General features: G+C 43.9%; 10 protein-coding genes across 10 annotated transcripts; 5 read left to right on the top strand and 5 right to left on the bottom strand.

The window, feature by feature from the left end:
* The first annotated feature begins 744 nt into the window (after positions 1 to 744).
* Positions 745 to 2081, top strand: K450DRAFT_257318 (uncharacterized protein). The gene is made up of 4 exons (XM_051591646.1): positions 745 to 886; positions 957 to 1068; positions 1154 to 1662; positions 1737 to 2081. The coding sequence occupies exons 1-4, from the start codon at positions 776 to 778 to the stop codon at positions 1944 to 1946; spliced, it is 942 nt and encodes a 313-aa protein (XP_051441349.1). The 5' UTR covers positions 745 to 775; the 3' UTR covers positions 1947 to 2081.
* K450DRAFT_257307 (uncharacterized protein) lies at positions 2076 to 5279 on the bottom strand. The gene is made up of 10 exons (XM_051591645.1): positions 5011 to 5279; positions 4623 to 4787; positions 4461 to 4544; positions 3985 to 4314; positions 3814 to 3897; positions 3327 to 3756; positions 3195 to 3258; positions 2665 to 3118; positions 2330 to 2590; positions 2076 to 2247 (listed from the first exon to the last, which is right to left on the bottom strand). Exons 1-10 carry the CDS (start codon positions 5128 to 5130, stop codon positions 2182 to 2184), a joined length of 2058 nt encoding a protein of 685 aa, XP_051441348.1. The 5' UTR covers positions 5131 to 5279; the 3' UTR covers positions 2076 to 2181.
* Positions 5280 to 5374: 95 nt separating this feature from the next.
* On the bottom strand, positions 5375 to 8983 carry K450DRAFT_274802 (uncharacterized protein; the record flags this gene model as incomplete). Its single annotated transcript, XM_051593142.1, has 10 exons — positions 5375 to 5611; positions 5692 to 5849; positions 5914 to 6041; positions 6117 to 7597; positions 7663 to 7848; positions 7930 to 8194; positions 8271 to 8499; positions 8566 to 8619; positions 8695 to 8807; positions 8871 to 8983. 10 exons carry the CDS (start codon positions 8981 to 8983, stop codon positions 5375 to 5377), a joined length of 2964 nt encoding a protein of 987 aa, XP_051441347.1.
* A 1135-nt stretch (positions 8984 to 10118) lies between these two features.
* On the top strand, positions 10119 to 11760 carry K450DRAFT_257288 (uncharacterized protein). Its single transcript, XM_051591644.1, has 4 exons — positions 10119 to 10423; positions 10516 to 10660; positions 10730 to 10863; positions 10940 to 11760. The coding sequence occupies exons 1-4, from the start codon at positions 10166 to 10168 to the stop codon at positions 11522 to 11524; spliced, it is 1122 nt and encodes a 373-aa protein (XP_051441346.1). The 5' UTR covers positions 10119 to 10165; the 3' UTR covers positions 11525 to 11760.
* A 239-nt stretch (positions 11761 to 11999) lies between these two features.
* K450DRAFT_214348 (uncharacterized protein) lies at positions 12000 to 14743 on the top strand (the record flags this gene model as incomplete). The annotated part of the gene is made up of 7 exons (XM_051584825.1): positions 12000 to 12144; positions 12222 to 12346; positions 12436 to 13117; positions 13229 to 13630; positions 13700 to 13760; positions 13820 to 14220; positions 14289 to 14743. Coding segments are annotated over 7 exons (2092 nt in total), but the record flags the coding sequence as incomplete, so codon positions are not given.
* Positions 14744 to 15343: 600 nt separating this feature from the next.
* K450DRAFT_257283 (uncharacterized protein) lies at positions 15344 to 17424 on the top strand. The gene is made up of 8 exons (XM_051591643.1): positions 15344 to 15506; positions 15797 to 15872; positions 15942 to 16012; positions 16074 to 16141; positions 16218 to 16291; positions 16372 to 16451; positions 16523 to 16732; positions 16809 to 17424. Exons 1-8 carry the CDS (start codon positions 15423 to 15425, stop codon positions 17094 to 17096), a joined length of 951 nt encoding a protein of 316 aa, XP_051441344.1. The 5' UTR covers positions 15344 to 15422; the 3' UTR covers positions 17097 to 17424.
* Positions 17425 to 17481: 57 nt separating this feature from the next.
* On the bottom strand, positions 17482 to 18008 carry K450DRAFT_257281 (uncharacterized protein). The gene has a single exon (XM_051591642.1). It carries the CDS (start codon positions 17839 to 17841, stop codon positions 17563 to 17565), a length of 279 nt encoding a protein of 92 aa, XP_051441343.1. The 5' UTR covers positions 17842 to 18008; the 3' UTR covers positions 17482 to 17562.
* Positions 17749 to 18654, bottom strand: K450DRAFT_257280 (uncharacterized protein). The gene has a single exon (XM_051591641.1). It carries the CDS (start codon positions 18594 to 18596, stop codon positions 17853 to 17855), a length of 744 nt encoding a protein of 247 aa, XP_051441342.1. The 5' UTR covers positions 18597 to 18654; the 3' UTR covers positions 17749 to 17852.
* K450DRAFT_257277 (uncharacterized protein) lies at positions 18651 to 20232 on the bottom strand. The gene is made up of 4 exons (XM_051591640.1): positions 19478 to 20232; positions 19172 to 19364; positions 18984 to 19080; positions 18651 to 18907 (listed from the first exon to the last, which is right to left on the bottom strand). The coding sequence occupies exons 1-4, from the start codon at positions 20029 to 20031 to the stop codon at positions 18729 to 18731; spliced, it is 1023 nt and encodes a 340-aa protein (XP_051441341.1). The 5' UTR covers positions 20032 to 20232; the 3' UTR covers positions 18651 to 18728.
* Positions 20233 to 20359: 127 nt separating this feature from the next.
* On the top strand, positions 20360 to 23003 carry K450DRAFT_257268 (uncharacterized protein). Its single transcript, XM_051591639.1, has 9 exons — positions 20360 to 20455; positions 20527 to 20554; positions 20632 to 20695; positions 20855 to 21052; positions 21148 to 21294; positions 21380 to 21744; positions 21816 to 22296; positions 22371 to 22547; positions 22632 to 23003. Exons 1-9 carry the CDS (start codon positions 20385 to 20387, stop codon positions 22916 to 22918), a joined length of 1818 nt encoding a protein of 605 aa, XP_051441340.1. The 5' UTR covers positions 20360 to 20384; the 3' UTR covers positions 22919 to 23003.
* Position 23004: the final 1 nt, after the last annotated feature.

Here is a 23004-nt window from a genome sequence, read left to right as displayed (position 1 = left end):
ATTGTTTAGTATCTACGCATACCCACCTTTTAGTCGGCCCACTCGCAGATCGGTGAATAGCAGTTAGTACCGCAGTCTCTGTGTATCTACTGCTGCTCATCCTTGGTCACTGAACAAAATCATTCTCCGCGATCAATCGGTTTTCAGCTGATAAGGATACAGTGAAGCAAGTTGCACCATTGAAAGAGCGCATTTTCGAGGCAGGATCTCAATTGGTTTTATATCATGGTCACTGAACACAAACAAACGTTGCTAAAAGCAGGCATTAGTCATCGGTGAGAGTCTCTTTTCAAAAGGCGCACATCTCCACCACCTGGATCGTGAGAGCGATCCATGCTGAGCAATCTATATGGCACCAGCGTCAACGGCAACAGAGGTGGTTACAAAGACCAGAATATGAAAAAGCTACTTTGAAATATACACGGTATTTTTGACCGGAAAAAATAGCAGCCGAATCCGTACATCTCATGTCAAGTGCAAATAAGAAAAAACAGTCAGGGTACCCCAAGGTCCGGATTCCAACCCTCCCTTCATAGATCATATCACAAACACATGCTATCTGCGTTTCTCTTAACGAGCTCTTAATGCTCGCTAGAGTAATGAGCGAAACTTTGGGAAATTTCACTGCAAGTCAATTGAAGCCAAGCTGGGAAGCAAACTGCCCAACCAATGGCCGATTTGTCTTCTCACGCTTTTGTGAGTCACTCAGCAATAAATAAAAACTCAAAAAATTTCCTCCTCCACGATTGTCTTCTTACCTCTCACACATCAGAAAATGTCTGCTGAATTCTCTACTCCTGTCAATTTGCACGGTAATGCCGGCTCTCAAAACGACTCCAAACAAGCCTCATACAGTGTCAAGGCTGGCCTTGCTCAAATGTTGAAGGTAAGTTACACGTTACCCCGGGCATTTGCCTTTTTACTTGACGGCTGATCGAGATTGCATTCGATAATAGGGCGGTGTTATCATGGACGTTATCAACGCTGAACAAGCTATCATTGCTGAGGAAGCCGGTGCTTGCGCCGTCATGGCTCTTGAGCGTGTCCCCGCTGATATCCGCAAGAACGGTAAGTTGGACTGGCGAAGGAGCAATTGTCGATCCGAAACCGATGGTTTCTAATAATTTTTTTTTCCTTTCTTCGTCATTTACAGGTGGCGTTGCCCGTATGTCTGACCCTAAGATGATCAAGGAAATCATTGAAGCTGTCACTATCCCCGTCATGGCCAAGGTCCGCATTGGTCACTTTGTCGAGGCCCAGATCATCGAATCCATTGGCGTTGATTACATTGACGAGTCTGAGGTTCTTACCCCCGCTGATGAAGCCAACCACATCAACAAGCACAACTTCAAGGTCCCTTACGTTTGCGGTGCCAAGAACCTCGGTGAGGCTCTCCGCCGTATCAGCGAAGGTGCTGCTTTCATCCGTACCAAGGGTGAGGCTGGTACTGGTAACGTTGTTGAGGCTGTCCGTCACATCCGTACCGTCAACGCCGAGATCCGTCGTGCTGCCAGCATGTCTGATGAGGAACTTTATGCTTATGCTAAGGATCTCCAGGCTCCTTACAACCTCCTCAAGGAAACCGCCAAGTTGGGCCGTCTTCCCGTTGTTAACTTCGCTGCTGGTGGTGTTGCCACCCCCGCCGATGCTGCTCTCATGATGGTAAGTTTGGCATGAAAGTTTGCATATACCTTTCCAAAGTGTTGTCAGTGACTAATTGTATGTTTCTCCTTTAGCAATTGGGCTGTGATGGTGTCTTCGTTGGTTCTGGTATCTTCAAGTCTGGCGATCCCGCCAAGCGCGCAAAGGCTATCGTCCAAGCCGTCACTCACTTCAATGACGCCAAGGTCCTCGCTGAGGTCTCTGAGGATTTGGGTGAGGCTATGGTTGGTATCAACCTTGATGAGCTTACTGAAGACCAAAAGATGGCCAAGCGTGGTTGGTAAACTAGCTGTGGATGCATTCTCCATATATTTAAATCCACCCTCCCATCAAGGAATGCTCTTGTATTCAACTTTTTTTGTATCATTCAGAGACTAGACCAAAAAACCATCCATTCGTATACATTTTTTTTTTCTATTAAAAATAATTGTGAGCCAACACTTTTAAATGTTGCTCACTTGTTGCACTGCAAAATCGATCTCTATTGTTCTGTCGCTGATGAATGCTGGACATCGACTTTTAGATTCTTGTCCTTAGTAACGAAGCTAAAGTCTCAATGGTTCCCGCCCGCTGCATGAATGAATGCTATAGGTGCGCGGAGATGACACAGGGAATGAGTTGAAATTTGTAACGGAGTTGCCAACCCCCAAGCCACTGGAATCCTTACCTGTAATAGTTCGTCGGCCGAAGCACGACTTCTGACATCCACACAAAGGCAGATAGCCAGAAATGTTTTAAGGTCTCTGGAGAGTAGTTCTGGATTCTTGAGTTGTGGCGTGCCATTGGTTCGGATCAAATAGAGTGCTTTTAGTTGTTCCTCTTCCATGTACGGAGGGTCGCCTTCGATCATTTCGATGGCCATAATGCCGAGTGACCATATGTCGACTTTCGTTCCGTACTCTCTTGCCTTCACAACTTCCGGCGCCATCTTCACGTTATTGCATTGATTTAGTAACATTTCATTTGAGCCGATCATGCATGCAACAAAAAGCTCATACTAACCCAATAAGGTGTGCCGACCATTGTCACCCGTTTACTTTTCTGAGCTGTCAATCTTGCACAATACCCGAAATCGCTGATTTTGATCTGTCCATATGCATTGAGCAGTACGTTGTCGCTCTTGATATCACGATGTATAATGCGTCGACTATGCAGATGCTGTAGACCTTTCGCCGTTTCCAAGCATACCGTTGCAATTTGGGTCTCGTCCATCTTGTGCTTAGCAATCACATCCGTCAGTGGCCCACCCTCCATATATTCCATGACAACCCATAGATCTCCTTTGACTAAGAATGAGTCAAGATAGTTCACGATGTTGGGATGACGTGACTCTCTCATAATGATGATTTCGTTCACAATCAGATCTTTTCGTGCTTGCGAGCCTATCTCCATTTGTTTGATGGCTACTCGCTTGTTACTTCCCAAATGGGTTGCAAGATAAACTGACCCTGAAGCCCTGTTTAACAAAGATATGAATGGTCATTATGGCTGGCAATGGCCAGTCTATATTGAACATGGCCCCATTATCTTACCCTTGTCCCACACGTTTGCTTCGTTTGTACAACGTAATTGGATCTTCCTTTGAAACTATGGATCCTGTCAATCAAAGTTAACATAAAGAAAGACATGAAGCAATCTGGAATGGAAACGAAATGGGCTATTACTTAATTTTTCCATGATCTCGGATTCCGACATCTTACTTATTCGCTTCTCATGTCGCCTAAAGATGGTTGACGGAACTACTGCGGTGTTTTCTGACAATGGAGCGTATGCGCTCGGCGTGTCAGCGAACTTGGTTGCAAGTTTGATCTCACGCTCATAGGCTGGCTGAATCTTGTCTACTCGTTTTTCAATCTCACGCTCCCTCTCTCGCTTTCGATCCCGATCACGATACCTTGCTGAAGGTAGCCCAGTCGTTACCGCAGACTTGGATGGTGTTGGTCGTACGCGCTGTGGCAGTCCAAGAGATAGAGACGGCTGTGGTGTTGGTGGTGACCTGGCTGAACTATTTTTCCGATATCTTGCTGGTGATCCCCTGTCTGGCGAAAGAAGATTATCTGCTACTTCAGGTGCACGTTTTGGTGCTGAAGTAGGCTGTGGTAGTGTGAGTGTGGGCAAGCCAGGTGATATTATTGCTTCTGATCAACCTACCGCATTGAGGTATGGTGTTTGTGGTAATCTAGGACTAGGCGGGAGGGGTGGTATAGGAGCAGTTGATAGAGACACCTTTATTCGCTGTTAGAGAGAAAGGGTCATGGTATTGTAAATACGGTACCACATAATTCATTTGTCACGTTGCCATAAATTAGCATGAAACCTTACAGGCTGAGTGTTTTCGTCGGGGATGGGTGGTTGTTCATTTGCAGGAACTACCTTTTTTTTGTCGGGTTGTGCCTCAATTGGTGGTGTTTTCACTCGTCTGGGTGTAGGAGATGATTGACTTGGCTTGGGTTTTGGCTTTGGCTGCTGCAAGGGGCCTGCCCAATCCTTCTGTTGCTCCCCGACATCTCCTACTTCAAAATGACCACTGTCATCTTTAGCCTGCTCAGTGAAAAACTGAAGGACATCTAGCACAGCTTGTGGATTTTTTGCTGCATCTTCCTCAGTAATTTTACTGTGCTTCAATAAAGTGTTCCATTGATCTGGCAGGCCCTAAAGAATGCGGACAGAGAGTAAGTGAGCATTTATCCGCTTATTTATGCTCGCATGAGGGCGTACTTGTATGCAGCGAGCATGCCGACAGAGGCATGGCAATGTTTATCCTTTCCTTCTTATACCCGAATAACTACACAACTTACCGTAAATGTTCCCGTATCAGGATCAAAGCCAACATGAATACGATGAACAAAGTTAGTGGGACAGGATGTCCCTAATGGCGAGTTCTTTAGAAATTCAAGAATGAGGTTTTTGAATGTCAGTACAGGCACGTTCCTCGTTTTAAATTGGTAGAACAGACGTACGCTATAAATCTCATCCATCCAAGAATATAGCTCTTCATCATTCTTACATGCGATGTTGAATGCTTTGTCGGCCGTGGCTATCTCGAAACAGTATGGCTTTAGATCGTTTCGGTGGACGTTGACTATCTCCTTCAAAAAGATCAATGCCAGACATTGACCAATTTGCTATAATCGGACCAAGTAGAAGAAAGCAAACAAATATTAATAAGATAACCGAAGGCTACATTCCATGTACAGGTTTGGCATGGCGATCTGCCGATCATTATATTCATGACGCTGGACATTACACCTCTCGTTTTCCCCCATTTTTTTCTTTTTAATTATTTTAGCACCCTGTATGCATCCTCTTTGCCTTCTGCCCCAGTCATAAAGTAACGAAAGGATTTACCTCATTTCGATGAAAAGTCAATGTCTGATCTCTCAAGATGACATAACGCTTGGACCATATCCAAGATCGAATACCGTCTTCTTTGACAGACACATAGCCATCCTTTTTTATCTCTGCCATGTACCGTGACGTACCGAAGTAAGAGATGGATGAGATGGATGAGATTTAAAATAAAACAAAAAGTGAAAAAGAAAAGAGGGGTTCTCAAGTTCGAAGCTTAGCGCTGCCTTTTTCCTGGCAACACCCCGTGTCTTCACCATAACCCCTGTCTGTCTGTAACTTTACGGGACGATGGAATTTTTAAAAAATTGTGACAGAACATTTCTCTACGTTTTTTAATGAGTGTCATACTGGGATCAAAAGCTTATTTCCATAAGGTGTTGACTCTCTTGCGACGAACCATTGGCCCTGTCACGAAAATAGCGACAACAAGAGCAACAATGGTCAATAAAAGTTGGCTTTTGTTGAACTCTTCGCTTAACACGTCGAATTGTCGACTTGGTGCACGGTATGTGAAGAAAGTATCAAGTCCGTAAGCGAAAACAAGCGATGTCGATTCTAGTAATGCCGGTGCAGTGATGATCGATTCCATACCAAGTACCTATTATATTAAATAAAGTTCGGGGATTTTTTGTTAGTTGTATACGAAAAGTCGTATGCTATTTGGAGTGTTAGCCTTACCTCAAGGGAATAGGACAAGAACATCTTGCGCTCGTCTGGAATAGGTCCGTACGGAATAAGTCCCTCTTCTTGGTGTTCCTTGTTTGGCTTTTCTCTGGGTCTTCTAGAATCCAACATGCGTCTGCTGACTCCTAATATCTGATTATTGTTCAAACCAACTTTGTTCGACCCACATTAGTAATTGTACTCGTGCAAAATCAAACATATCTTAGAAATCCATACATAGAACTTCCCGAGTTGAAACGCCATTTCTTGTATCAGTGATACCTAGAGTACGAACCCCGTAAGGGAACACAAAAGTGTCAGCTCGGATATGAGGCCGTTGATTATCGTACCCCGAGAGCGATTTGCTATGGAAGGAGTGAACATGAAGTTGAGTGGATTGATACGATCAATTTTACTGGTACATAATATATGTGAGTTACCTGTCAATACGCTCATTTTCACCGCTGCCTTCATACAATTCCAACACAGAAACTTGATACGCCTTAGCAGAACCTCTGATGGCACCATTGCTCCAGTAATGGTAGACAATCCAGTTTTCGCTTGTTCCGATGTGGACGTCGTGATGTATGGTATCGACATCCTCATGAGTGACCTGATATAATACAGAACCCTTTACACCATCAAGTAAGGTAAGGGTCATGGTTTGAGCCTGGGGATCGGCAATGGCTACAGCAAACAGATTTGGATTGAGGTACTTGTACAAGACATTGCGGTTGCCCAAAACACGTCCAAGAGAAGCAACTTTCTCGTGGGGTGAGCGGCTTCCGAGAGCAACCAAAGTGGATCCCTTTGGAACATCAAAGTTCCAGACGGCTGATGCGGTCAAACTGCCGCGATAACCTTCGACAACTTGGTAACCTTTAATAGCGGTTGAGTCCTTGTTCACCAGGGAGAAATAAAAGGATGGCAAAAATTCACTGAAAGCTGATCTGGCACCTTCAGTATCGGGATAGATGTAAACACGAGTGGTGCCTGCATCATACAAAGCAAGAATCTGAGTACGTTCATCGGGCTCTTGTACCGGCAACGTGAAGACTTTGGTTGCAATCGTAGGGGTTTCCAGAATGGGGTCAAAAGATTCAGCAATGGAAGCATCCTCAGTATAGTATTCATCACCATCCAATGCGTTCAATCTGTAGAGCACCATAGTACCCTCTTCAACATTCCGACCAATGGCGACAATAAGCGGTGGCATCTTGACAGTGGCAGCACGAACGGAAATGACTTGTTCAAATTGGACATTTGGATAGTACTTGGCCCAAATCAATTTACCCTGGTTCTGCGTGTCTTGAGCAACTACCTTTCCTGTTGATGTGACGCTGATGATAAGCTTACGCAAACCAAAGTTATCTCTGTAGATCATGGAAGGTGTCTCTGAGTCATTCAAAGATTGTTGGGAAAGATACACAGGCGTGAGCTCACGCTTCTTTTGCAAGGCTTCCATGACACCGCTGAAACGAGTTAGGAACCACTGAGGCAATTCGGGAAGCTTTGCAATATCAGATTGCAATCGATGAATGTATCGCTGGATAGGACTGTGTTGTTCAGGAACTTCAGACGTTTCATCAGCCATTTGGGACCACAGCTTTTCTTCTGGTAAATCAACAAACTCGGAGTCAGCGATATAAGCAAGGGACTCTTCTCTTGACCAAGCAAGGTCAGATCCATGATATAATCTCATTGATCCGTCGTCATAAACAACGAGGGTATGCAAAGGGACGGTTGATAGCAAGGAAAAGTAGCGTACTTCGCCAGTATGATCAGATGAATGCTCGATAATAGATTTGGCAGTTTCAGCATCGCTCTTTGTATGCTTCAAAAGCAATGTCAGAGTATTCTTTGATTGACGTTGCAAAGCTGCTACAGTATTTCCGTGAGCAGAGACAGTATGTGAGTAGAACTAAAGTGATAAAGTTTATGAGCAAGATGAAGCAACGTGTATGTAGAATAACCCCAAGTGCTTACGCTAGTTCCTAAATTCAAAGTGAGTTTCACAGCATTTCCATCGACCTTCAACACAGCTGCGACATGATAGGGTTGTTCGTCACTGATAAATTGACCAGTCAAAAGGAATTCATTAGAACCTTGATCTAAAATGGTGATGGCGTAGGTGTCGGAGATGATCGCCTTTGAATGGAAGGCTTCAAAAGACTAACAGGCAGCGACGTATTCAAGTTAACCATTGAGAAAAGGCATAAGAATGCAAACTTGGTTAAAGCAGATGAAACTTACATCGATTGATACTGTCGAAATATCAGAAGATCCCAATGCGTTCGTTTTGATATGATTTTTCTCGATCCATACAACGTGGCCATTAATCACCTTGACCAGGTCCAGATCTTTCGGGGAAGCAGATAGTTTGTATTCATCTTGAACAATTCCATGCTGCGTATCTAGTTTGTGCACTTGCAGGGAGTTTGACAAAACGCCTTTGTGTTCGTTAATCACATACACATGGCCATCTACTTCAGCCAGAGATACAGGTGTCGTTGAAGAGCTTGAAAGAGACATTACACAAACCTCATTAGACCAATGCACAACGCCCATAGTATTTCCCCGCCCGCCCAACTCACCTAAGCTCAGGAACCCAACGCCAATGCTGGCCACCATCCTTTGTACGAATGACAACGGATCCGGAAGAGGTCAAAATAGCCACATCGCCAGTCGACAAAAACACAGCATCCAAAATTGCAGCATCCTTGGATAGGTCGTCTACCTTCCTATCCTGCCACAAAAGTTTTCCAGAAGGTGAGTCCCAAACTTGCAAAAGTGGAAGTTTCTCGTCGGTAATGGTGAAGAGAGCTGGTATGTTTGGTGTCATTAGACGATATCATATGCGGCATAATGGAGCAAAAGACAAACAATTACCGTCATCGTTCATCTTGAAACTAGCAACTGGTCTCTCCAATAGCTGTCTCCATTCTATGCGGAATCAATCGGTGTTAACCCAATGGCCCCGAGGCGGAATGCTTTGTTTTGCAAACTTTATCGGCATACCTATTTCACCAGTCGAAGCGTTAAGTGCTGCTATCACATTGCGAGAAGTCACAGTATATATCAGGCCGTTTCTTTCGGTCGCAATTTCTGGAGTTCCAATCCACGCATGATGCCTGCATCGATATATTTTAACACGTCGTGCTTCGACACTACTTTGCCTGGACGTTGCCACTTACCAGTCAAGTACACCTGCTTGATCCTCAAAAACTGCATGTGCAATCTGAATACAGCTTGCAAGCAGAGTGCCAATCAGCAACCAGATCGATATCCGATTAGATTGTCTGTACATGATGATCCGCTGAGACTGGCTTACGCACTTTGGCAATGAGCTTTTGAGCCAGCACTGTTGGCGGAGTATGAATGGTTCGATTGGCTCAGACACTACCGTCCTTCACTTTTTCATTTGCAGAGTCACGGTAAGTGCAAAATAGAAGAAACTCGTTGGTTTGAAGCTTTTGGCTACAAAATAATAGTTTTCTCGAGAAATTTTGAAATTTGCTTTATACTGTATGCATTACATGCGCTATGTTACTTTGCAGGCCCTACTTTCCTGTAACTATGAAATACTTTTGTGAACATATAAAATCCCAGTAAATGAAGTAAGGTAGTTTGCTTCCAATATGGATAGTAGTTTAGGAGCTTGATCAATCTACCGTTAGAGATAACGTTTTGTCAATTATGCTGACCTGCAAGTTTCGATATCCGAAACTCGCCTACATCAGAAGACGACAGGTTAATGATACCACCTTCAGGAGTCAAATAACCTTAACTCAAACCGTCTGTATATTAAGTTGAGGTATGTCAAATTATTGGTAGCTGTCAATGTGACAAGTTGAAAGGCAGCCGTTGCACTACACTGTGATTTTCGGAGGCAAATAGCGCCTGTCAGTGGAGTGTGATGCAGCTCAAGCTACATGGCCTATGCCTGTAGATAAAGGATCTACCTATTGTCGTACAAGCGAAGTCCGAATTGAGAAGTAAGTAGGATGAAACGAATGTAAAGTACAAGACCAGTCTCCATTCGATTTAAAATAAATGAACATCATATGTATAAGAAGTCGATGCAGGAACCCATGGAACGTTCGCCTCAAAAAAAGATTGTGTCCGAACCTCCTAGCCAACCAACAACCAACAAAGTAGGTGCACGCTTTGGGAAAGCCTTTCACGTGTTTTGAACAAGGATAACGCACAAACAAAGTACTTGCCATCTAAAGGGAGTCTTATAATACAGCATGTAGTTTAGGCGTATTCAGGTTCGCCGTATAAGCGTTTGTGAATTCCACCTCAGATGTCTATCCAAATTGAACGTTGTTCGGACTGAAGAGCAGCAAAATTGAATTACGGACTCACTGTGCGACACTCCTTGGCTATAGCGGACTTTGTTTCACGCCCAGGCAAAAAAAATTATTTTTAATACAGAATAATAGTATTTCATCATCATCCATCTCGTTCCTTCATCTCTTCTACAAACATGTCTAACGGTGTTGTCTCTACCTCTCACTCTGAGGATTTGGCTTTCTCTCGCGCCCTCCACGGTGATGAGCTTAAGACCGGCTTTTTGTCCAAGATGGCTTCCAAGAACAAGAATGTCCACAACGCTGCTACTGGTGATTACCTTAGCTTGTGGAAGAAGCCAGAGAACGAAACTGAAGAGGACGAAAAGAAGCGTCTCGACTCATACACTCAGTTGACCAACACTTACTACAACTTGGCCACTGATTTCTATGAGGTAATTATTAGCATCTTGTTCTGTACCTGTCATTTTGCGGAACTGACATTCAGGGGTTGGACATTATACTCATCATCTGCTCACTTATATAGTATGGTTGGGGTACTTCTTTCCATTTCTCCCGCTTTTATCCCGGTGAGGAATTCAACAAGGCTATCGCTCGTCATGAGCATTATCTTGCCTTCAAGATGAACATCAAGTCTAACTACCGCGTTCTTGACGTTGGTTGTGGTGTTGGTACGCGTTGATCTGGTCAAAAATTGATATCACGTACTATTCTAGCTTTACTAACTGATTTGTGAATAGGTGGTCCCGCTCGTGAGATTGCTCACTTCACTGGTGCTCACATCACCGGTCTTAACAACAACGATTACCAGATCGCCAGAGCTTTCCACTACGCCAAAAAGGAAGGTCTTGAACACCAGACCAACTTCATCAAGGTATGTGGTATATTTGCATGGGGAGATCAGAGTGAATTATGATAAAAAAAATTAACGTGTTTGATCTCCACTTTAGGGTAACTTCATGGAAATGCCCTTCGAAGAGGCTCAATATGATGCTGTCTATGCTATCGAAGCTACTGTCCACGCTCCCAAGTTTGAAGGCGTCTATGGTGAAATTTTCCGCGTTTTGAAGCCCGGTGGTGCCTTCGGTTGCTACGAATGGTGTATGACTGATGACTATGATGAGACCAACGCTGATCATCACCGTATTGCCCACGGTATTGAGATCGGTAACGGTATCCCCAAGATGCGTAGAATCGCCGAATGTCTTCAAGCTCTTCGCAACGTCGGTTTCGAGATTGAGATCCACCAAGATTTGGCTAACGTTGGCGATTCCGTCCAATGGTACTATCCTTTGGAAGGTGAATTTAAGAAGTGCCAGTCTGCACGTGACTACCTCACCACTATTGCCATGACCCCCGTTGGCCGATTCACCACCACTCAAATGGTCCGCGTCTTGGAGAAGGTTGGTCTTGCTCCCAAGGGCTCATACGATACCCAGAAGTTCTTGGAGACCGCTGCCGATGCCCTTGTTGAAGGTGCTCGTGCCAACCTTTTCACTCCCATGTTCTTCTTCGTTGCCAGAAAGCCCGAGTAAATTCAGTAGATGTCTTTATAATTTTTTCTTTATCTCTTTTAAACATAGTAACGTAATTAGATTCGCACACTATTCAGTCCTTTATCCTTTTGTCTTTTCTTTCTAACTCTGTCGCCATCACTCTCATCTTTGTTAATCAAACCAACCATTTTGTTTCTTCCTATGCAGGAAGTATAAAAAAAAAATGAAAATGGGCAGAATTGCCCGCTGCCAATGAATGAAACCCTTTCCATGATGCAGTGTAATGTAATGTTCAGAGGGGCTGTGAATATTTCGGAATAAGACGGTTTGATGGAAGCCAAGGAACTGCCCCGCTTTGAATTATTTTAGCCGGCGGGCGGGGTGATCCAGTAAGAGACGTCTCCACAGTTTCGGAAAGTCCTGAGATTGAAACTAGCGGCTGTCATGTGCTGTGGCCTCAATTCATTCAAATAGAGCCTGTGACGATATCGTCTTCTCTTCACTTTTGTTACCGAATGATTTCAAACACATCACCTCATTTGTCCCCCGATCCTACCGGTGGCATCACTTTCCAGGCGCAGGATAAGCTTCCAAAGCTCCCCATTCCAGACTTGAAGGAGACCACCGACAAGTATTTGGCTGCCTTGACTGCCCTTCAGGTAACGTGAAATTTTTTGTTGGAGATGGATAGGAACGTAAGGAAGTCGGTACTAAAGCTTGCTTTTTATATGAAAAGACGCCTAAACAACATGAAGCAACCAAATTGGCCGTCCAGCATTTCTTGGAACATGAAGGACCGGATCTTCAAGAGAAACTCAAGTCCTATGCTACTGACAAGAAATCGTACATTGAAGAATTTTGGTAAGCATTGTGCTGTGGTCATAGGTTTGCTACTGCATGACCTCGTCAATGGTCTAATGATGATTTTCTTCAAAACTCTCATCTAATAGGTACGACTCATACCTACAGTATACTGACTCTGTGGTCTTGAACTTGAACCCATTCTTCCTTTTGGAAGATGACCCAACTCCTCAACGAAGTGACCAAGTTGTACGAGCCGCATCTCTCATTACTTCCACACTGAAGTTCGTGTATGCGTTACGCAACAAGTCTCTGGAACCTGATGTTTTTCGCGGTACTCCTCTTTGCATGTCCCAATTTAGTCGCTTGTTTGGTACGGCCCGTATGCCAACGGAGAATGGATGTTATATACAATCGGACGATCAAGCCAAACATATTGTTGTTTTGGCCCATTCACAATTCTACCACTTTGAAGTATTTGATGACGACGGTAACATTGCTGTGACGGAAAAAGAAATTGTGGCCAATCTCAAAGCCATTCGCTCCGATGCCACTAAAACCGCCGTGCATGACATTGCCAAGAATGCTGTAGGTGTGCTTACCACTGAAAGCAGACCTGTATGGGCAAGACTTCGTGACCGACTCAATGAGGGACAGGAAAATCGAGAAGCCCTCCAGGTGGTGGACTCTGCTCTCTTCATTGTATGCCTGGACCACGTTTCCCCCCAGACATCGGATGACTTGAGCACAAACATGCTTTGTGGTAGTTATGAGATTGATCAGGGTGTACAGGTTGGAACATGTACCAATAGATGGTACGATAAGCTGCAGGTAGGTACACAGCCTAAAGTGGACCCTGAATTTTGTGCCACTCCGGGGTATTTTCTCATGTGATACCTTCCTCTAACTGCCTTTTGTATTTATTTATTTTTGCCAAAAAAGATTATCGTCTGTAAGAATGGTAGTGCCGGTATCAACTTTGAACACACTGGTGTTGATGGTCACACTGTCCTTCGATTTGTATCTGATATCTACACAGATACTATTCTGCGGTTTGCCCAAACAATCAACAGCCAAACAAAGTCTATCTTCCATTCCTTGACTCAGAATGGTGATAAGCGTAGATCAAGCAGCATCTCTAGCAACGGTACCAATCACATACAAGATGTTAACCCTCGTAAGATCGAGTGGAAGTTAAATGAGGAGCTTAAGCTGGGTATTCGATTTGCTGAGACTCGTTTGAGCGATTTGATTCTGCAAAATGAAGTCAACGTTCTGGAGTTTGGCGATTATGGCAAGAGCTTCATCGTCGATATGAAGCTCAGCCCAGATGCTTTCGTTCAGGTAATGTTGAAGACCCCTTGCGTTTAGTACAAATAACGCAATCATATTTATCCATGCTCTCACCCACAGATGGCTTTCCAAGCCGCTTACTATGATCTTTACGGCAAAATCGAATGTACCTATGAACCAGGTAAATTCATTCGCTAACTTTCATATGGGGGTTTCATGTCACTAAAAATGTTGCCGTAGCCATGACCAAAACTTTCTTACACGGACGTACTGAGGCCATTCGTAGTGTTACACCGGAAGTTGCTGACTTCGTCAAAAAGTTTTCTGAGCGCAATGGTGACAACCGTGGCGTTCTGGATTCTTTAAGGAAAGCCATTCTCAAGCATTCAAAGCTCACTCGAGATTGCTCAAAGGGTTTAGGACACGATCGTCATCTTTATGCACTTAACTCGCTGTGGGATAGATTGCACAAGGATGAGAAAACTCCAAAGATCTTTACCGATCCAGGTTGGACTACTATGAATCACACCGTTATCAGTACCAGTAACTGTGGCAATCCTGCGCTTCGTTTGTTCGGCTTTGGGCCCACTGTTGGTAATGGATTTGGAATAGGCTATATTATCAAGGACGATGGTATTGCGGTAAGTTAAACATCCGTTTTTAATGAATCTACATTTACAAGTATGCTCATCAACTCCTTTGTTTGCAGCTTTGTGTGTCCTCCAAGCACAGACAAACGGCTAGATACCTCGCTACTCTTAAGCAGTATTTGCTTGATATTAAGCAAATGCTCATGAATGAGAGATACCCTACTGGTACATCTCAGAAGCAGAGATTGCTGGCAATGCAAGAATCCGCTAATTTAACTAATGGCTATGGATACTGGGATATAGAACTTGCGAATGACCAGAAACCAGTTGAGGAAGTTCCCGCCAACTTCCGGAAAGTTGGCCGACGTCTAATGCTTAATGATGTTACGGCATAATCAGGTTTCTTCACCATTCTATCTACACTATTTACCCACTGTATTCTCCTTCACAAACCCAAAATCAAGTATCTTATAGCACTCATTACGCTTCTTTACATATTACCCTGTACCAATATCTGCATATGTAGATGTTTGTTTGTATTATGAAAAGGTGACCGAAAGTACATAAATCATTTATCTGAATTGTCGCGACTGTGTGCTATACATGAAAAGATAACTACTTGCATAGAGGGTTGGCTTTGAGTGTCGACACCGTAATGTTTCGCAAACTGTGGCTTAGAGCAGCCCTTTGTGAACCTGGCTGTTTTTTTTGGTGCATATTGAAACATCTACCTGTTAACCATCATTTGCTGTAGTTTTCTTCATTTAGCTTCAATTGAGCAATGGCATTTGAAGTACAATACAGCATATATGCCTCACAGATAGTCAGAAGTCGAGCAGCATCGGACCTCGATTGTATAACAACGCTCTCAGGTCAACAAACAATTTTCTGAGCTCATCTGAGTAAGAAAGAACCTCTTACGCAATCAAAAAGGTCATACGTATGCAATATATTTTATGATAATGAAAAACATAACTTCGGTAGTCGTAATTGATGATGATATACCAGCTCTATGCGACCATTTGCAGGCAAATCGAGATTGCAGGATTGTAACGCAAAACATTCATCGGTCTTTAAAATATTAAATATGGCATTTCAGTCACGTGTGAATTTACACGTGACTCTATAAGCGGCGGATTTCCGTTTGTAGAGCGGGAGTCAACGGATTGCGTATAGCGATTGTAGATCTAATCACGATTTCCAGTTGCTAAGGCTATTTACATTTGGCCAACGCTTTACTTTAATATATAGTTATGGGAAATCCTGAAGAATGGCTTGAGACTGTCCGAAATGGCGAGTATCTTGCAGAACAGGACATCAAACAGTTATGTGAGATGGTAAGTATAACTCCAACGTTTCACTGTAACCTTTCTAGCTTGCCACTTGAGTATCACAGCGAACTTCGACCTGTACTTTCACCTCAACAGACCGAACCGACTCGAGTTTCTGATTAGATACGATGGTTCATCCTGACCGGTTTCAACATTCCAAAAGCCCCCCAAGATTAAGCATATTCGCCTGACGGCTTTTTCGACTTCGCACTCTGTGATTATGCGCATCTCAAGTGGAAGCGATGCAGTAACCGAAAGCATTCTCTCTAACCTATGCACGCATCTCTTATGATTAGGTTAAAGAACTACTCATGGAGGAATCCAACATACAGCCTGTGCACTCACCTGTGACCGTATGCGGAGATATACATGGTAAGGCTCGCATTGATAATGTGGTATCGACTGTACGTATGAGTTATCTGATGTGTTTTTGCCGTTCAGGTCAATTTTATGATTTGTTGGAATTGTTCAGAGTCGGCGGTGATGTTCCTGATACGAACTACATATTCATGGTACGAAAGTATTTCCAATTCGTAGGCATCGTCATCTGCCTGTGCTTACCCATTCATATAGGGAGATTTCGTTGACCGTGGCCATCACAGTTTGGAAACATTCACACTGCTCATGGCATTAAAAGCCCGGTATGTTTGTCATACACTGCGGGTCACGTCAAGCCTCCTTAATAATTCATTTGTCTTCTCTTTCCAACCTCAATAGATATCCTCACCGAATCACACTTCTCAGAGGTAACCATGAAAGCAGACAAATCACTCAAGTATATGGCTTCTATGGTATGGCATGGTTACTTTCTGTATTTCTTCAAAGGTTTAACCTCGTACTTTCTTTATTGACACTCACTTACCCCCGGTAGATGAATGTCAATCAAAATACGGCAGTGCCAATGTGTGGAAGTATTGTTGTTCTGTTTTTGACTACCTGACCTTGGCAGCGGTTAGTACATTCATGAGCACTGTATCAGCCTCATGGACCCAACTCACCCGCGAACTCTCCATTTTCCTTAGATTGTTGATGGAACTGTCCTTTGCGTACACGGTGGGTTGTCTCCTGATGTTCGAACGCTGGATCAGATTCGAACCATTCACAGGTTACAAGAAATTCCTCATGAAGGAGCTTTTTGTGATCTGATGTGGTCCGATCCTGAAGAAATTGAGACCTGGGCTGTCAGCCCTCGAGGTGCTGGATGGCTATTCGGAGGCAAAGTGACAAGCGAAGTAAGTGAGCCTTGAATGGCCCTACACTGAGAGTGAACAATTGCCAGTACAGGGTTTTTCCTAACACATTATGTAGTTTAATCATGTCAATGGACTCTCGTTGATCGCCCGTGCCCATCAGCTCGTACAAGAAGGCTACAAGTATATGTTCCCGGACGAAAATTTGGTGACGGTGTGGTCAGCTCCTAACTATTGCTATCGTTGCGGTAACGTTGCTTCTATCATGGAAATTCGAGATGGTGACGAAATATCAGAAAGAAGCTTCAAGATCTTCAATGCAGTAGCTGATCAGGAAAGATTGTCGAATAACCAAAGGCAATTCGGTGTGAACGGAGTGGGACCCGGCGGTCAATATTTTTTGTAGTTATAGACATGGCATCGATTGGCAATAGCCTAGAATTTTTTAGTCTCTCTCTCTCTCTCTTATTTTGTGCTTCCTTATCCTACCTTTTTTCTACTCTCACCCTTGTAGTTCTCCCTCTGTATCTTGTTTATCTTCCACCGGACTGGAAGAAGCACCTCCCCACACTCACCCCACATTCACAGCTATGCGCATTATAGCCCATTGGTGTGCATATTTGTCTACTACAGCACTTCTACAAATTCGGTTTTCTCTTAATGTATGTAAACTCTTTCTATGTACTTCTTTTCCTATTGTTGCGTGATATTTGGGCTGGACCACATCTGTTGTGGCGGTGGGTGATTATTTTAGCATTTCTTAAAAAAACCAAAATTTGAGGGTCATGTGGTCTTGAACATCGAAAGTAATACCGAAAACAGCCGCATGTACAATGATATTTTGCAAGCTGTCATTTCAAGCTTTATTCCTTCTAGAGAGACAGGGTATAGAGTACAAAATATCCTTCGAGGAAGAAAAAGAACGCGTAGGAAAAGAAGAAGAAAAATTGGGTAAGGGATGGGAACTTTGCATGAAAGGAATGGTTTGAGAGAAGCAACGAGTGATATTTAAAGAAAGGGGCAGAAGTGTAAAGAAAACAAAAGGGACTGGGGATTTGAGTGAAAGAGAGGAAAAACTTGGGATGGAGTGGGATAAAAGACAGGGTGGGGCTCTGGAACATGTCAGAGCAAAAAGAAGAAGAAAAAACCATATGGAAACAATCTAGCTGACTAGAACATCCTTGCTGGATGAAGGTTTGCCGTCAGCGTGCACACGTTTGGCCTTCTTGCCATGTCGATGGCTCTTCTTCTTCTTTTTCTTGGATCCAGTGTAATCTTTGATTCTTTCTTGTACTATGAAGGAACGCTTGGAATAATATTGTCGGTATTGTTCATCCGCAAGAGAAGCTAGGGTCTCTAGTGGAGGGGAATCTGGGCCCGACAAGTCAAAGTCAATACGACCAGATGGCTGAGGAGGCGGTGGCGGACGAGCCCATGCTGGAGCAATATTGACGGGAGGTTTACGTTGAACGATGCTTTTACCATTCATTCTGTCGGGTGGGGAGGACGGTATTGGAGGTGGCCGCGGAGCAGCCATATGAGGGTGCGGTGGTGACATACCATTCGACGCGGGAACAGGATCGTGCTCGTGATGTGCCATGCTGGGCGGAGGAAGAGGCGCAAGTGGTCGGGGAATATAACGAAAGGTTGGTTTCTTATGGTCAGGGATTTGCGGTTCGTACCGAGAGTCTGGTGGTCTTCCCACCGCATACAGTGCCGAAGGTCGATAATGATGATGTTGATCGTTGCTTTCTATCAATGGTTGTTCATTTTCCGACACTTCATTCTCCTTCGGATCTGGAAATAAGACTTCATCTTCGTATTCATGGTCGATCTCAGATTCTTCTTCTTCGTCGTCGTCCTCTTCTTCTTGCTCGTAGTCGATGATGTTGCGTGCGAAGTGCATGTCTTGGGCTATCTCATCATCTTGTAAACCTGGAGTCAAAGAGCGTAAACACGCCAAAAAAGGAAATGGGTCAAGGACATTCGCATTTTTTTCAGTACCACTGTGTCACAGACACAAGCTCAAACATACGCCTTATTCAAAAAAAAAATTCTGGCTCGTTCTCAATTTGTTAACAGAGGAAAAGCCAGAGAAAAAAAAAATTTCTTCCCCCCCAAAGCAATGCAAACCCGCAGTAAAAAGGATATTAATCATAGTTGGTCGCTCCGGTGGTACCCAGTTCGCAATCAGCTTGGCCTTTGCCAGAGAGTATTCTAAACGTCATCAATGGGGCATTTTGTCAGAATCCGATGTCAATGCTAACCGAGTTTATAAAAGAATGTTTGTTACCTTGGCCAAACTTGAGTGTGATGTATTCTGTATGCAGTGCTGATATTTTTTGTTGAACTTGATCGAGCATCTCTCTGCGGATCGATACTCTTCCGAACTATTGAAAAAAAAAAAAGGTTAATTTTTTTTAACGTTATCAATCAGGAACCGACACTCGGTTTCTCAAACAATAAGAAAAAACCACTTGCATAGTATTGATCGTTTGCCTGTTTCTTGTCTGCTTCGTAGCAAGCCGTAATGGCGCCTTGAGCCAATTTTCGCCGTAATTCAGCATTTCCATATTTTTCAGACCGTTTGGATTCTATATCTTCAAGCAATTGTATATACTGTGGGTGGGAACCTTCGCGAATTTGGATTTGTTGTTGATCCAGATTTTCAAACCTGTAAAGGGGCGAGAACGGGGAGGTTAGGTGTGTGAAGCGATGGTCGAAATAATTATGAGAAGAAAACATGAAAAAAAAAGTGGCAAAGTGAAGGAAAGGCATCAAACTTGCCTTTGTTTCATTGCTTCAGATGTGTAAGTTCGTTTGTTAGATTTGGATTTTTTGTTCGTTTCCTTGTCTGAATTCACTTCTTCTTCATGCGCATCATCTTCGTCTGAACCAGCATGGTTTTCGGATTCATTGTCAGAGTCAGCAGACTCTCGAGCATTGGTAGCCGGAGTAGTATTGGTAGCAGTAGGTTGGACGGTGACCCTTCGCCTGGCGCTGGTACGTCTTGGTGGAGGGAGGTCCTCCTGCGTTTGTGAAGGAGTATCGTTGTTACTAGAGTCTAAAGAATTGGAGCGCGTAGTCGTGCGAGTGGTGTGTTGAGTGTTGGGCTCAGGGGATGATGTGGATGAAGACGTGATGTTATTGTCTGGTGATGCGGGGTCGTCTTTCTGAGATCCGGCTACAGATGACTGAGCTACCCGAAGTTTAGCAATCTTGGCTTCCGTCGCCTTATCGTCTATCCTTGGACGTTTCGAAGACTTGGAAGGAGAGTTTTGTTGCTTTTGTGCACGAGAAGAAGTGCGTGAAGAGGGCTTGGCTTCCGATTTCGCAAGCATTGGATATAAGAAAGGGTTGGATAGAATAGCAGGGACACAATAGGAGGATATTCAATCTACTGGTGGACACGGTGGTACTCCAGTAAATAGATGTCTTCAAAGTCGACAGAGCCTCGTAGAATGCGATAGGTCAGCACGGGTAAAGTCAAATAGCACAAAAAAAAGTGACAGGCTTCTTTTTGATAATAGAGCCAAATGTTGGTGAAAGGAAAGAAAAACGTTCTCCAGGTGTGATCGGCCATTGAAAAACCAATGGCCATGTCCTCTGATTGGCTACTTTTACAAAATAACACTTTTGTGGCCCTGGCAGCCTTCTTATGCGTTCTCCTTCACAGACCGTGCGAATCTTGAATATGGTTGTCCGCACCAGCGATCGTCTTCAGAAGGCAAGACACTTCCTTAAAGCCAATAACGTTCAAGCATTGTAAGTAGTACCTCTACCAACGTGAATGTACCCTTCATTCTTTGCCACTCACCTTATTTCTCGTGCAACAGCTTCGTCCCCTCTGAGGATGCTCATCAGGTAAATCTCACCATCGAGATCACGTCCTGCAAATCTAACAGAATCGACTAATGTGTCATAACGCCTATCTACATTAGAGCGAGTACATTGCAGATTGCGACAAGCGTCGTCACTGGATCTCTGGATTCACTGGATCCGCAGGTACGGAGCATTTCAGAGTAGCACTAGTGGGCGTGAACCTACTGCATTCTCCCTCGCTGCGAAGTAGAATCTTCTTCCCTTTTTTTCTCTTCCATTGACCTTTTTGTTACCCACTTGCTTGCATTGAGTCTTTTCTTATAATCCATTCACTTCAAATAGGTTGTGCTGTAGTTTCTGAAAAGGAGGCAGCTTTGTTCACCGATGGTCGCTATTTCTTGCAAGCATCGCAACAATTGGATGAAAACTGGACGCTTATGAAGCAAGGTTTACCTAAGGTGCCTACGTGGCAAGAATATCTCGTAAAAAATCTACCGGCTAAATCACGAATTGGAGTCGACCCCACATTGATTACCGCCAGTAAGCTCAATACTGCAAAATGATGTCCGCCTTTGTCCAAATCAAGTAATAATTCCTTAAACAAACCCAACCCTTCTCTGCATTCATCCTACTAGGCGACGCTTCTTCCTTGGAATATGAACTGCAATCTGTGGGCTCTGTCCTTGTTCCGCTTGAAAAGAACATTGTCGATCTTGCTTGGGGTGCAGAGAGACCTGCTCCCCCCACGGACCCCGTCATTGTTCAGCCTATTGAATATGCAGGTATGTATTTGGGAGGACAGGGTAAATTCCAATCAATTTGTCGAACCCTACAAATAATGATGCGTCCTTGTTTTCTTTTTGGTAGGTGTTAGCCATACTGATAAGCTAGCATCACTTCGCAAGGATCTCGAAGCGAAGAAGATTTATGGTACTGTCATCTCAGCCTTGGACGAAGTTGCATGGCTTTTCAATCTTAGAGGTTCCGACGTTGAATGCAATCCTGTGTTCTTCTCATACGCTATTGTCACTCTTGATCAAACTACTCTGTACGTCGATCATGCTAAGCTTGGCAATGACGTCTTAAAACATTTGGGTGACCAGGTCTCCATCAAGCCATATAACGATTTCTTCCTTGATCTTAAGAACATGGCTGCAACATTGAACAGCGAGAACAAAAAGCTTCTCATCAACTCAAAGACAAGTTTGGCTGTAGAGGTTGCTATCCAAAAGGTAAGATTCAATGGCTATCCATGGATGCTGTCAATGCAGTCTCGTATATTGACGCTGTTTATACTTGCTAGCAAAATACCTTGATGGACAGATCTTTGGTTAATGATGCTAAGGCTATCAAAAATTCCACCGAATTGGAAGGTATGCGACAATGCCATCTTCGTGATGCAGCTGCTCTCTGCCACTATTTTGCATGGCTTGAGGATCAGCTTGGACAAGGCAAGCAGTTATCTGAAGTCGAGGCTGCAGATTACCTCGAGAATCTTCGCCGCCAACAAAAGGACTTTGTTGGACTTTCTTTTGATACCATTTCCTCCACTGGACCAAACGGCGCTATCATTCACTACAAGCCTGAGCCTGAATCGTGCAAGATAATTGATCCTAAGCTCATTTACCTTTGCGATTCTGGAGGTCAATACAGAGACGGTACTACAGATGTTACAAGAACCTATCACTTTGGTCAACCCAACGATTATGAGAAGAGATGCTTCACCAGAGTCCTTCAAGGTCATATTGCTATTGACCGTTGTGTCTTCCCACTTGGCACAACAGGTAATATACTTATTATTGAGAGTAAGCATAGCATAAATGTACGTTGTCGGTTGACTCACATATGTCATTCGCAGGCTACCTCCTCGATCCTTTTGCCAGACACGCATTGTGGAGAGATGGTTTAGACTTCCGTCATGGAACCGGCCACGGTGTCGGTGCCTTTTTGAATGTGCACGAAGGTCCCCACGGTATTGGAACTCGTACCAGCTATAATGACAGCCCCTTTGCAGAAGGCATGACGGTCACCAACGGTAAGCTGAAATTAATGATGCGAAGGAGTGGAATAGAGTCAACCGTCGTACTAAATGCTGTCTTAAACACATTTACCTTCGCAGAACCTGGATATTACGAAGACGGAAAGTTTGGAATTCGTATTGAGAACGTCCTGCTTGTCCGTAAAGCGGACACGCCACATAACTTTGGTAACCGCGGCTACTTAGGCTTTGAGCATGTCACTTTGGTTCCCATTGGTAACAAGCTCATCGACCAAAACCTACTCTCCCCTGAAGAAAAGCAATGGGTCAACGAGTATCATGTTGAGTGCCTCGAGAAGGTTGGTGCTTTGCTTTCCAAGGATAGCCCTGGCTACAAGTGGTTGGCAAAGGAGACTGCTGCCATTTAATCCTTTGTCAATAATTTTTACCGTATGAAATTTGGGGAAATAAAATTGCTGGCAAGTGGCGGTCAGCGACTTTTTGTACAAATTAC

This window comes from Umbelopsis ramanniana (genome assembly GCF_025399195.1).
Source record: "Umbelopsis ramanniana AG unplaced genomic scaffold K450scaffold_66, whole genome shotgun sequence".
Classification (NCBI taxonomy): domain Eukaryota; kingdom Fungi; phylum Mucoromycota; class Umbelopsidomycetes; order Umbelopsidales; family Umbelopsidaceae; genus Umbelopsis; species Umbelopsis ramanniana.
Note: the sequence above shows the minus strand (reverse complement) of the source record. Positions and strands in the feature narration are given on the sequence as shown.